The 14,438-nt window shown below is 35.6% G+C and overlaps 2 protein-coding genes across 3 annotated transcripts in view; one reads left to right on the top strand and one right to left on the bottom strand.

Moving 5' to 3' along the window:
* MTMR2 (myotubularin related protein 2) overlaps window positions 1-4,639 on the top strand; it is a 97,049-nt gene extending 92,410 nt beyond the window's left edge. The window contains exons 14-16 of one of the 2 annotated variants that reach the window (XM_012660073.1): window positions 520-633; window positions 2,403-2,579; window positions 3,254-4,639. In XM_012660073.1, the coding sequence (XP_012515527.1) occupies window positions 520-633; window positions 2,403-2,579; window positions 3,254-3,415 (453 nt within the window). In that variant the 3' untranslated portion in view covers window positions 3,416-4,639. The remainder of the gene's footprint in view (window positions 1-519; window positions 634-2,402; window positions 2,580-3,253) is intronic. The other variant, XM_012660072.1, reaches the window with a different exon arrangement.
* A 2,678-nt stretch (window positions 4,640-7,317) lies between these two features.
* CEP57 (centrosomal protein 57kDa) overlaps window positions 7,318-14,438 on the bottom strand; it is a 43,006-nt gene continuing 35,885 nt past the window's right edge. The window contains exons 9-11 of the mRNA XM_012660066.1: window positions 10,666-10,907; window positions 9,504-9,648; window positions 7,318-7,835 (exon numbers count right to left, since the gene is read on the bottom strand). Of these exons, the coding sequence (XP_012515520.1) occupies window positions 7,602-7,835; window positions 9,504-9,648; window positions 10,666-10,907 (621 nt within the window). The 3' untranslated portion in view covers window positions 7,318-7,601. The remainder of the gene's footprint in view (window positions 7,836-9,503; window positions 9,649-10,665; window positions 10,908-14,438) is intronic.

Raw genomic sequence — 14,438 nt, 5'->3', positions numbered from 1 at the left:
GTTAAGATATCCAGTTAAACCCTTAGCCAGGTTTGGAGAAAGGGTGAATTTTCTTAACGTTAGAAAGATGCTGCCAAAGTAGCAGATTACAAAGAATTCTGGTTTGATTAGATGTTCCTTGAGAAGTAAGTAGGTTGGCTTGTTGAAAACTTAAAAATCTTACTATGTTGTTTGTGGTCATTTTGGCAGAGAAAGGATCAGAGTTGCCAGAATTGCCCGAGTCAAAATTCAGCAGCCTTCAAGTTTAGGGTTAACAGATATAGAAGATACAGAAACATCATGGTCAGACCTTTCTAACTCTTACTGCAGAAAAAAAGGAGATTCTGGAAATTACCTCAAAAAGTGATAAAGTGATTTTTGAACAGAAAACCATAAGATTAATGCCAAAATGGAATCATATAATTTCACAGGTTGTTTAATTTAATTTTAAACACTATTACAAAAGATCTACCCATGACAAAGATGAATATGCTTGAAACAAATGTTTACTTTTGTGTGTTTGTGGTGTTCAATTTGCAGTTTCCTACCGCATTTGAATTCAATGAATATTTTCTCATTACCATTTTGGACCACCTATACAGCTGTTTATTTGGAACATTCCTCTGTAACAGTGAACAACAGAGAGGAAAAGAGGTAAAATCTCCCTCTACTATCTCCACTATGTACTTTTCCCTGCAAGAACACACTCTGTAATAGATTTCAACTGAAGCTGTTCTTCTGGGTGACTTTTTGAGGTCATAATTTATATGCTGTAATATGATTACGTCCTTCCATACACCTGGACCTGATCTATTTTAGAATATCTCTGTCACAAGCTGTCCATTGAGTTATGGGTAGGAAGTAGTGTCTACTAAAGAGAATTGAAGTATGTGAATAGAGTACCAGTGTACCAGTTTTTCTGTGCAGGTTGGAAATCTTTCAAAACAGGTGCAGAAAAATATATTTAACAGAAAACACCCATTTGAATGGGCAGCTCAAATTCCCATATAATATTCTCCATACGTATGAGACATTTGAGATTAAGTTTTTAGGTTTTTTAAAATTATAATTTAATACTGTAAAAAATTCAAACACTGAAAAGATACTGTGTAGAAAGTTAAAATTTTTCATTACTGCACTCCCCAGAGATATCACTGTTACGTGGGGTTGGTATTGTTAAGAAGAAACGGTGTTAAGGATTACATTTCAAATTTTACTTCTGTCTTTCTCAGAATACATCTATTCTGTGTATGAACACCTTAATCATCTTGATTGGTATCTCTCTCTGCATCAACTTGTATTCTAAAAAAAAAAGTGGTTATAAAGTAGTTTATTCTTGCTTTTTATAAAAGCATAATGGGAAAAAGTGCTTGCACTGAAGCCCAGCTGCTGGGTTCAAATCTTGGATCTATCAAAATTACTGTGTAACTTTGGGCAAGTTAATTTCTGCTTCTATAAAATAGGGACAATAATACTTATTATTGTGAAGATTGATTAAACCATACAAAATACAAGGACTGCTATGTAGTAAGTGCTTCCTAGACTGTTCCTTGAAGGCAGGCTTTGTTTTTAAGTTCACTCATCTTTAGTGTCTACTATGCAATAAATATTTTCATGCATAGTAGGCACTTAATAATTTATACAATGTTAGATAACTAAGAATAGCATAACTAAGTTCAAAAGATACTTTCATCTTTTGAGAGCCTTGGAAAGATTCACTGTATTTTGATTAAAATTTTTTTTTACTGATATAATTTGCATACCATAAAATCCACTTTTAAAGTGCAGAGTTTAGTGGCTTTTAGTATATAACTGCAGAGTCGTGCAACCATTACCATTATTGAGTTTCAGAATGTTTCATCACCCCAAAAGACCTGTTAGTAGTTACTCCCCATTCTTTCCTCCTCTCAGCCTCTGGCAAACACTAATCTTTTTTTTCCTCTGGATTTGCCTCTTGTGGACATTTCATATACATGGAATCGTTCTGTATGTGACCTATGTGGCTGGCTCCTTTCATTTAGTGTTTTCAAGGTTCATCAGGTTGTATTATTTTTCTATGGCTGAGTATTATTCCCTTATGTATTTTATTTATTCATCAGTTGGTAGATTTTTGGGTTCTTTCCACTTTTTGGCTATTATGAATAATGGTACTTGATTATCTGTGAAAAGGATTTTGTACAGACATGTTTTCAGTTCTGCTGGATATATACCTAGGAGTGGGATTGCTGGGTCATATGGTAACTATGTTTAACTCTTTGCGGAACTGCAGACTGTTTTCTAATACCCTCTGGTTTATCACTGAAGTCTCCAAGAACACTCCCTCTAGAGAGATTTTAATGACCACAAAATACCTCTTTACAAATGTTGTCTAATATATAAATGGCTTATGTAGTGGAGTCTTTACCTATTTTTCCTTCTTATAGAATCTTCCTAAAAGGACTGTGTCACTGTGGTCTTACATAAATAGTCAGCAGGAAGACTTCACTAATCCTCTCTATGGGAGCTATTCCAATCATGTGCTTTATCCAGTAGCCAGCATGCGCCACCTAGAGCTCTGGGTGGGATATTACATAAGGTGGAATCCACGGATGAAACCACAGGTATGCACGCTGCAATACACAATGCGAGTTTTCATTGACAAAAATACAACTTTATTAGATTTGTCTCCTTTAAAGCAACTGGAAAAATTATCTGTGCATATTTAAAGCTTTCTCCTCTACCCGGTAATAGTTATAATTGTACAGTAGAAAAAGCACTACACTGGGCTAAGGTAATCACTATATCTGACTCTTACCTTGATTTTGTCTCTTCTTCCCTCCTCTCTCTGGATAGCTTTTAGGGCTATTGTAGTAAGTTGAAGAAAACAGCTTTAGGAAAGTAAAAAGCCTAGCAAAATTCCAGTCCGTTGTGAATAGGTTATGGAATATTTACTACTTAGAACTGTTCAAGATTAAAAATCTACAACTAAATGATTGATAGGGAATCTTTTGAGTATCGTCTTTGTTCATTAGTTGTTTTATTTGGAGAAGCATTGGTTTCAGGAGCATCTCCACAGAGGGTATTCTCTGGAAATACTTGGGGGCACTGGGAGAGCCAGTGAAAGAGCAGTAGTGTCAGCAGTGGTGTCAGTGGTCCCTAAACTTAATTTCTGGGTTGGAAAGGTAGGATTGGTCCCAGTGGCTAAAAAAACACACACTGCAACATTTAGGGAATGACTTGACCTCGAGTTTGGTTAGGATTATGTAGTTGAATAATTCTATGTTTGCTTTTATAGGAACCTATTCACAGCAGATATAAAGAACTTCTTGCTAAACGAGCAGAACTTCAGAAGAAAGTAGAGGAATTACAGAGAGAGATTTCCAACCGATCGACCTCATCCTCAGAGAGAGCTGGCTCTCCTGCACAGTGTGTCACTCCTGTCCAAACTGTCGTATGAAGCACTATTAGATCAGGGGCATCACTGCTATGAACTCTTGATTACAGTGGCAGCTTTACGAGTAGAAAGCCTTCCGAATTTAGAACCCATCTATGAGAGAAAGTTCAGCCGCTTTATTTATTTTAAATCTCTCTAGGATGTGTTTAGAACTGTGGCAGTGCAGATGGCTTAAATGAAATAACTCCATGTGTAATTACATGATTATGACACTAATCTTATAAGTCACTCAAAGAATATTAAAATACTTTAATCCTGGATCCACGGTGGGAATAAATTTCTAATATTAAAAGAAGAACACTGTCTTACAAATTTCAGCATGTTGTATGATGAAAACACAATCACTTTAGAAATATACCTTTTGATGGGAGAGAGCTCATTGTACAGAGTAACATCCCAACATTGAAATTCTGTGGCATCATATATATTGGGCCTTGATGTCATGACAGATCAAAATCATTTGGTAGCCCTTTCTCCATCATAGGTTTTTCTTTTTTGTAGTAATTGATTCACCTTGATCACTTTTCACCTTCCATATTCTTCATATAGTGAAAAGCAAAGTTGATGATATTATGGTGTAGTAGTAGTTGAAAATTATCACTGTAATTATTACATAGTTATTTAAGATGTATTAGATAGCTGTTCCAAAATGATGCCTTATAGATGTGTTTGGGGGAAGATGAATGGGAGAAAGTGGTGGTCATTGAGGAGTTCAAAGAATTCCACACCCTTCAATTAGCTTCCATTTGCTACATTACTAGAAACATCATGGAAAATATTTTAAAAACTCATTATTTACCCTACTTTATTTTACTTATTTTTTGTATGTCCAAACATACAGAAGCTAATTGGCAAGTTTTTAAACAATTTAAAAATCTTACTAGGACTGACTTTTCCTGAAGTCTATATAAATACTTTACGGTAAGAAGTACTATGCTCAAGTTTTACATTAAATATATTTTCCTTTGCAAATTCTGTAATTCCACTGAATGATTAGGTCTACCAAACGACATACTGCATGTAAAAGATATATTACAATCTCAATGCCAGTAAAAGAAATCTTGCTACACTGTTGGCTTGCTACAAGTCAGAGTTCGGTGCTGGTATAAACATTTGACTCCCCGATGTATATTTTACTCTGTATAAGAGCCATATGTAATGTACTGTAACAAAGGAGCTTCTTGTCCCTCGGTCTTTTAATTAAAAGAAATTTCAACTGACTTTCAAGTTTCTTTTTTTTGCATAAATGTTATTTGGAAAAGTTTTGAGGAGTACACACCTCAAATGGAAGTGTTCAATATCAATCTGTTTTTCTCTAGCACCCAAATCAAACACTAATCAAAACTACAGTACTTTTTTTTACTCATTATGTCACTATACAGATAGTCTGAACCTTAGCCCTGCTTGGTTTTGCAATGAGAAAAATACAGTTTTTGTTAGTACATTCAATATTAGCAAAATCAGTACCAAAATGATTTGGTCACTGTGTGAAATTTGTTATAAGAAAATTTTTAATGCCACTTAAGTGGCCAATCAGTATTAAAGCTAAATTTTCTACTCCAAATATTTCACAAATCCATTCTCTTCTCTCCATTCCATCATTTTCCTCATCTAAACCTTTATCATCTTGGTCTGATTACCACATAAGAGAATGTAGAATGGCTGAAGAGATCAAGAATTTAAAGCTTCTACTCTTAATATACTTGCATCTACTTCAAATTCCACTCAAAAGCCAGAGAAATCTAAGTGTAAACCTTCCAGTGGCTTTCCTCACCTTCTGCAGGAGTCGCCAATATGCAGTGCTTGCACTTGAACATTTAAGATAGACCACAGGTATGTGTGTGGAAGGGGCAAAGGAGTGCTTACAATTTTTATGTATTTATCTACATGAACAAAACTTTTAAACCGACAGTTATGTTTTACAACTTTACACTTCTATGACTGTTGGTTGTGCATGCGTATTTTCACAATTCCCCCATATAAACTGCAGATTCTTACTTTCCCACTTTTGTCCATTCCATCTTGTGGACCTGGAACAACTGTTCTCCCTTGCAACTAAGTCCTATTCTCCAGAGTTTAGGTATCATCTCTTCCTCTGGGAAGTCATCCTTGATTCATCACTCCCCTCTCTGCCATGCTCCCCTCCCCGGTCCTCTGTGCCCCACAGCGCACAAGGCTATTACCACTACATTCACCACGCCGTATTGAAATGAACAATTCAGATGTGTACCACCAGTCTGTAAACATACCTTTCTTACTCAGCTTGGTATCCATGTTGGCAGCTCAGACATAGAAGATACTTGTATTTGAAACAAACTGCAATAAAGTTCTGCTGTAACATAAGTGGATGGATAACGCATCCCTCTACTGTAAACTCTCAGATAAGAAACTTGAAGCAGTATTTTCTTGTTTTTAGTTCTCACCTGAGAGTATCAAAAGCTGGAGCAGTTATTTTAGTTTGAATCCTAGCTGACACATGGGGTGGGATTTAGCATCATTCAATCACTCTTCTTCTAATTAGGACTCACAGCCACTAAAATTCAAATGACGGTTATGCAATTTAATGACCTGAAATTCAAAAAAGGAGATAACAAAAGTTTAATAGTTGAAATAGTGGTTGAGACACAAATATTTACCATGTCACCAGAGCAGTGATTCTCACTTTCCTCGGGTCTAAAGACTCACTGTTGTGAATCTGATCAAGGTATAAACCTGCTCATCAGAAAATGGCACACATTAGCAAAACTTTACATACAACTTTAGGAGATTCACAAATAACCCCAAATCTACTGAAGGATCTTAAATTAAGGACTCTCAACTGTAGAAAGGCTTGACAAGCCTAGCGCTCAGGTAGCCACAATTCATTCTGGCTGTCTGGATATAATCCTAGACAGAACTCCATCTCAATTAATTCCAGGAGAGGCATATAAAAGGCATTCCTGTAATATGTGGCTAATGTGTCCATTAGCTCACTTATATCATGAGGTAATTCAATCTTGTTGGGCTTACTTTCTATATAAGCATGAGAATGGGAAATTAAGTACCAAATACTATACATTATATAGCTTCTCTCTATAATTTCTCATAATTAATAATGTCCTATTTAGAACTGTATTTTTTGAGAGCTGACACCAAATAAAGCCTTTATTAACAGGCTGTTAAAGTTTCAGTGCTTCTTAAAAGAGCTGCTTTATTGACTTAAGTGGCAAATTTATAAAAAGTTAACATTTCTTGATCTAAAAATTATGATTTACATTAACATAATGACAATTGTGTACAGTTCATATTACATTCATACTGTACACCAGTAAAAGCAAATATTAAAGGGGTTCTCTAAATTTCAAGATTAAAAACCATAATGCCTTGACTGAATAGCATGATTATAAACAGATATTACTTAAAAACTCCAACTGTATATATGCTTACAACATCCCCCTATTTTCTCTTCCACTCTGACTTCAAAATCTCATTTCATTGACAATTTGTTTATACTTTTAAAATTCTTTCATAATTTTTACAGGCAGTTCATTGAAAATGATTGCTTGGGTCTTTAAAAAAATTTTTAACAGTGGATTAAAAAGCAATACTAGGGCATTTAATACTGATCAATGTTTGAAATGCCAAAATGCAAAACAAAACCGAAAATCCTCTTAAACATATATATAAATATTTAAATATGGAAAACACATTGAATATAGAAATATTGATAAACCTCCATCGATAGTAGAAACAAAGTATATTTAATGGTTGTATTGGAAAGGGGAAGTGGGCGCTTCATGCCATGGGAAGATTTAAAAATGAGACTTTTCAAGCAAACACTGCCTATGGGATAGTCTCATATTTTGAAAATTTAAACCTAATTTTATTACATATGAAGAACTATTTTAAAAAATCACATCCACAAGTAAAAAATTGGTAATTTCTTTACAAAGTGCAATAGATCAGTACAGCAAATTAATCTCAAAGAAACAGATTATGTGTGGCTCCTCAGGCTTTAAAACTCCCCTGGTTTCCATGTAAATGGTTTAACATTTAGTCATGTTGCCTACACAAAAAGCCAGTGTAATGAAGCTTGGGTTCCTTAATACCTGCTACTAATTAATTCCAACATAAGTGAGTATGAGTAAAGTGTCAACATCTGATTGATGAGGTACAGATTATCTGAATAAAATTTATGACCTGGTCCAACTCAGTAATCCCAACACAAACTATTGCTTTGTAATGAATTCTGTATGGTCTGCATGTCCTTCAGTAACTGAAGATTTTTCCTGCTTTTTTCTCCAGGTCTCAGTTTGGTACAATCCTTCTTATTTGTGGTCCCTGTGATTCCAGAAGAACGGCTGCTGCTGTTTCCTTCTTCATCAAGAGTCTTTTTGGTAGCTTTTAATTCCTTCTTCTGCTTCTCTATCTTCTGTTTCTCCAGCTATACCAAATAAACAAGGCAGGGAAAAACAAGAATTTAAAGGAAACATCCGCTTCTGCCAACCAGTACTTTTAAAAATAACACTCTTACTAACTGAAACTCAAGTAATATAATCTAGGTGTATTTTCTTAAAGGCTTCAAAAATCTATTGCACTAGTCATTTAACACCCAGTGCTTAAAACATGTAACAATATACAAACAAGTAAACAAGAGTAAACATATCAATTCTGGTATCATAAAGTATTGTTTGGCCAAAGTACAGAATAGGGTGAGTGAAAAGCAGGGGGCGGGGTCAGTTGGACAAAGGACTCATGGAGGAGAAAAAAAATCTAACACGGGGAAATGAAGGATGGGAAGGATTTTCACAAATGAGGGAGAGGCATTCTAAGAAACTAGTCTGAGCAAAGAAGCATATTCCAGATGCATGAAGCTATGAAAAGGATTCTTAATTTTATTCTTGTTCCATTATTTTTAGAATAATTTAAAATAGGGGAGCTTTAGTTTTACTTTAGCTAAACTGCTGACATGTTTGTGTTCCATGAGAATAAAGTTAAGTTTAATTAGGACAAGCAACAAATTAGACCATTAGTCCTATAGGCATCATTTGCTTACATTTCTTTTTTAAACATGAACTTTGGAAAAAGTGCTTTAAAAAAGCCCAGGTTTTGAAGTTGAAAAGATCCAAGTATGTATCTCAGCTCTGCCATTTACCAGTGAGCTAGTCCTTCCTTGGGCAAGTTATTTAATTTCACTGAGGTTATATGTGCACTTCCCAGAAAACTTGGCCCAGCACCTTCATCTATAAAATGAGAACAGTATACGCACTTCACAAGCCTTTCATGAAAATTAAATGAGATGACATACTGAAAGCACTCGGCACTATGTCTATCATATGGCTACCAATCAACAGTCAAACCTGTTCTGCTCCATTTTAGTCAGTAATACCACCATTATTCGTAACTCCTCTTCCTTCAATGTGGCACCCAGCAGCAAGCAGCCCTGATATTTCTATTTCCAAAACATAACCCAAATCTGTCCACCTCTCCCCAACCCCGTCTGCTAACCTCTGATGAATGGTAATAGCCTACCTGGTCTTTCAGCCTCTCTGTCTTAACCCCACTGTCCTACACCCAGCTGTCACAGTCATCTCTTAAATACATGAATTGCTGTGTTTCTCTCTGGATGAAAACCCTTGACTATGACTTCACCACTGCATTTAGTAAATACTAAATAAATGGCTGATTTATTTAATATAATTAGTAACATCAATATAACTAAAGATTTTTTTCGCATATTTACACTGACTTATTCCTTTGGAAATTAAAAATTTCTAGGTACTTTTTGGAAGACTTACTCGGGTAAGCTCTGAACCATTTATCACAGAAGTTAAACTTTATTCATAAAGATAAGAATATTAAATATATTCAGTATTTGAAAGATGTATCTTAGATGTAACCTACTCTAAGTAACTAAAAGACAGTGTCTTTCCTAACCCACTTTAACATCAATTCTTATTAATGCACTTTATAAGTGTCTTCAATAAAGAAATATTTCCTGTAGCTCTTTATCTATGATACATTTAGTGTCATTATTTAATATATTTGGAGAAAAGTGTTTATTTTTGTTTTTGTAATCATTAGAAACTTGAGTGAAGGAAAATTAAGTTACCTGGGCTTGGTATTTTCGAACTTTAGTTATTTGATTGGCTTTTGCCTCCATCCTTCCCACTAATGCCTCCAGTTCACACTCTAAGTTTTCTTTCAGTTCAATAGTTGGTGACTCCTGGATAAGTTTTGCAAGCTGCTGGTGATCACTATACACAAAAGTAAAGCTTGGTTAAGTTTACTATGTTTCACGGTTAGGTCCTATTGTACCTCATTCACCATGGGGTCACTGTTCTCTGTTAAAAAATGATTCAATTTTTTTAATACAGAAACAAGTTTTCAAATTATCAGTGACAGTTTTAAAAAGTTCACGAAAGGCAATGGAGGCAAATGCAAAAGAGTTCTTAATTTCAAAATGTTAATTATTTATATTCTTATTTCCCCCACAGGAGTATTACATATGTAGAAAGGGTATTCTAGAGAAGGATCTTGTTCTTCAAACACATCCTAACTTATGAGTGAAGTTCAGCTAAACTTAATGTAGTCACTCATGTGCCACGTAACAATGTTTTCATCAACAACAGACCAATATACAATAGTGGTCTCCTAAGATTGTAATACTGTACTTTTTCTATGTTTGGGTAACACAAATGCTTACCAATGTGTTACAAGTGCCTACAATATTCAAGTATAGTAATGTGCTGTACAGGTTTGTACTTTAGGAGTGACAGGGTAAACCAGGGGTGTGGCCTTTCAGATGCCCCTCGACTAAATCCAAACTTTTAAAAGGATTTGTTGTGTGAAGTTTGGATTTGGTCGAAAGGCTGCATTCAAGGATCCAGAAGGCCACATGTGGCCCCAATACCATACAGTTTAGTTTGTGTAAGTATACTCTATGATGTTAACACAATGACAATACTGCCCAATGATGCATTTTTCAGAATATATCCCCATTGTTAAGTGATGCATGACTGTAAATCAAGCTCTCAAACAAGGAAATAAAACTTAAATGTAAACCTTGGTCTTTAAAACATTTAAGTATTAGAAAAAGGAGAGATTTTTATCCTTAATAGGTATATTTATTAAAGTCCCAGTAAATTGGCTGGTGCAAAGACTGCTCAGCAGTATTGGCTGAACAAATGAAAGAAAGATTAATAAAGTCACCAAGAATTAAAAAACAATAAGGTTTTAGAAATGTATTAAAAAAACCAAAAGCTAGAACTCACAAGCTCATTTGCCCAAATTCATCCTGTAAAGTCTGTAAGACGTCTGACAACTCTTCATTAATGCTATTGGAGGAGGGTGATGTTACCGACAACTTCTTACTTTTACCACCTCGTGAAGATACTTGCTTTGCCAAAGGAACACTGTTGACTACTCGATCGTTGCACAAAGCTTTACTGTGTTGCTTCATTAGATGCAAGACATGCTGGACATTGGCCACCACGGCATGGCTAGGACTGGTAGACTAAAGAGAGAAAAATGATATAAGAAACAAGTATTTGAAGCTACATTCTCTACACCTGTTTTCTTTTTACTCCACAGTCTGGGTAAAAAGACACTTGCCCCCCCCACCAGTCCCCCTTTTGATATAAATTTCCTAGTCTAACCACTTACAAAGTCCCAAATGGAAATATCTCCAATCCATCTCTTAATATCCACCTTATTATTCACTTGGCTTATGCACCCATCTCTTCAGCTATAGGAAGACATCCCAATTGGTCTTTCTGCTCTCAGTCTGTCTTTAACTTCATTGTGCTATCACTTGTCCTCCTAAAATATTATTCTGATCATGTTCTCCTATTTGAAATCCTCTGATGTAAATCCACTGACTACAATACACAAACTGAGCTGCAGCCTACATACACTTCCTGGCCTCATGTCCTACCATCTCTTAATTTCTCTTCATTTTTTGAACAACTATTTGCAGATGGCTTTTTGTGTGTGTGTGGCTACTTTATACCGTTCTTTATTATAAAACTGGGTTCCAATATATCATTTTTAAAGGTTTCCTTAAAACTGTCAGGCAATTAATTGGTCCATTCTCAGATCACCTATTAACATTTTCAACATACCTCTATCACGGCATTTATCACAATATATTTTAATTGTGTTTACCAATTTCACATATTAAACAGCCTGCATCCAGGTGGTAAAGACTATTATTGTATTCATTTCTCTGTCCTGGAATAGGAGGAAGCACTAAGTACATGTATGTTACATAAACAACATAAAGAAGAAACACCTGGTAGCCTTCTTGAGACTTTATTTTTGTTTTGAACACTAAACAACCATCTCAATGTGCTATTCCAGTTTACAAGCAGATGGCTGGGCTTACTTGGCTCCATAAACATCAATAGATAGCTTATTTAAAATGCATATTTCTAGACAGCACTCCAACTCAGCAAGAGTGAGACCCTGTCTCTACTAAAAATAGAAAGAAATTAGCCAGGCAACTAAAAATATAAACAATTAGCTGGATGTGGTGGCACAAGCCTGTAGTCCCAGCTACTCAGGAGGCTGAGGCAGGAGGATCACTTGAGCCCAGGAGTTTGAGGTTGCTGTGAGCTAGGATGATGCCACGGCTCTCTAGCCTGGGCAACAGAGGGAGATATCATCTCAGAGAAAAAAAAAATGCAGTCTCGAATAATCGGAACCCTTCTGTCAAACTGTCTAATGTCAATTTATTTTTTGACACTACTTCTACATCTTCTTCCTCATTGTGTGGCAATGGTTTGGAAGCACTCATCTCCATCAACTCATCTGCTGTTAATTCTTTTGTTGTGGCGTCTGTTAGCTTTTCAATTTCTCCAAGATTCCTATCTTGAAACCCTTCAACCCCCCCCCACACCTTTTTTGCCATATCCACAATCTCTTTAATGATTTCTTTGACTGACTCTGTTGTTAGTTCTGTGAACTCATGCACAACATCTGGACACAGTTTTCTCCAGCAGGAATTTACTGTTTCCAGCTTGATGACTTTCAAAGCTTTTTCTTATAACAATGATGGTATCTTCGATCCTTTCAGACTTTCATGATGCTCCATCGAGGTGCTCTTTCATAGCACTGACAATCCTTTTCACAGAGTATCAAGTGTTATGAGCCTTAAAGGTCCTTATAACCCCCAATCTAGAGGGTGAATTAGAGGTGCTGTTTATGGGGGCAATTAGACCACTTCGATACCTTAGGTGTTGAACTCATGGGGTTTGGGTGCCCAGTGGTATTTGTCCAATATTAAAAGAACTTTAAAAGGTAGTCCCTTACTGGCAAGGTACTTACTTCCTGACTTTAGGGACAAAGCATTGATGAAACCAATCCAGAAAAAGGATTTTCGCTGTTCAGACCTTCTTGTAAACCCAAAGACTGGCTGGGATTTATCTTTTCCCTTAAAGGCTCGAGTTTTAGCAGCTTTATAGTTAAGGGTAGTCCTGATCATAAACGTGACTGACTGCATTTGCACAAAACAGTACAGTTAGCCTATCCCTTCCTGCCTTCAATCCTAGTGCTTGATTCTCTTGCTTACTAACAAATGTTCTTTTTGGCATTTTTTCCCAGAATAGGGCACTTTTGTCTGCATTCAAAACCTGTTTGAACAGACATCCTTTCTCCTCGATGATTTTCTTAATGACATCTGGGAACTCGTCTGCTACCTCTTGGTCAGCAGAAGCTGCTTCTCTTGTTGTCTCAACATTTTTAAAGTCAAAATTCTTTCTAAAATTATCAAACCATCCTTTGCTGGCAGTAAATTCTTCAGTTTTAGATGCTTTGTCTTCCTTTTGCTTTAAGTTGTCATATGACTTCATTTTTTCTCAAATCATATTAGAGTCTATAGGTTAGGTGCACCTTTCTTATAACAATCCTGAACCCACATAAAAGTTGAATTTTCAATACTAGATAAAAGGGTATTTTGCAAAAAGAGCAAGGTTTTCATACCTGCTAGGGTAGCTACAGAGATGGCTTCAAAAATTCCTTTTCCTTTTTTTAAATCAAAACAATAGTCCTTATGCTGGATTCGTTTATTTTAAAATGGCAGGCAATCACAGATGCGGACCTTAATCCACAGTACATAGCAAGCAATTCAACATTTTCTTGTAATGTCATGACTTTTCGCTGCTTCTTGGGAGCATGTCCACCATTACTAGTATGGGTAATGGTGTTACCATTTGTGGGGCACTTTGTATGGGTCCCATAGTATGAGTCAAGGTTTATGGTATTGCACTAAACACAACGGAAAACATGAGAGAACTTTGAGACATCACTTTATACCTGTGATATCCAGTTTACTGGAGACATCAAGTGCTCATGTGGAGATTTAAGTGGATACTCCCAACACTTGAGCTCACTGCAACAGCAATAAGAGGTGGCTACAAAATATAGTAGTACACAGTATGTACTCCAGTTAACTTTATGCAGTTATGATTTAATACTGCATCTTTATGTTTGTTTAAATTTCTCTTCATTGCAAATGTGCCATGTACAGTACATGTGGGCAAAAGTTTTGACAAATACTAACATTATATAATAAATATGTATACATTTTATGCTATTAAATGATAAAATAGACTAGTATCTACATATATTTTATGCATTCATGACCTTTTTCCTAATTTTTGATATTCTTAGGCTATGCGGTTTGTGAGTTTTTTCAAATTGTCACAAATCCCCCCAAATTTTCTAATATATTTTTTAAAAGTCATGTGTAAATAGACCCATGCAGTTCAAATCCGCGTTGGTCAAGGGTCAACTGTACTTTTAGGAAACACTTGTTGCCACTGATGTATTACATTCCCCAAGCTTTCACTGAGGGTTTACTGTGGGTTATAAATAAATAAATATTTTAAAAAGAACAAATGAAAATTCAAAAGAATGTTTACTTCCCAAGCTGCTAAACATGACAATCTAGTTGGGTATTCCAGCTATCTACACATAAAACAACCAGGATCACTATTAGTTCATAAAAAACTAACAAGTTAAGCACTTGTTAGAAATCACTCAGTAC

The sequence above is a fragment of the Propithecus coquereli genome, unplaced genomic scaffold (genome assembly GCF_000956105.1).
Source record: "Propithecus coquereli isolate 6110/MARCELLA unplaced genomic scaffold, Pcoq_1.0 Scaffold65, whole genome shotgun sequence".
Classification (NCBI taxonomy): Eukaryota; Metazoa; Chordata; class Mammalia; order Primates; family Indriidae; genus Propithecus; species Propithecus coquereli.
This window is presented reverse-complemented; position numbering and strand designations above follow the sequence as displayed.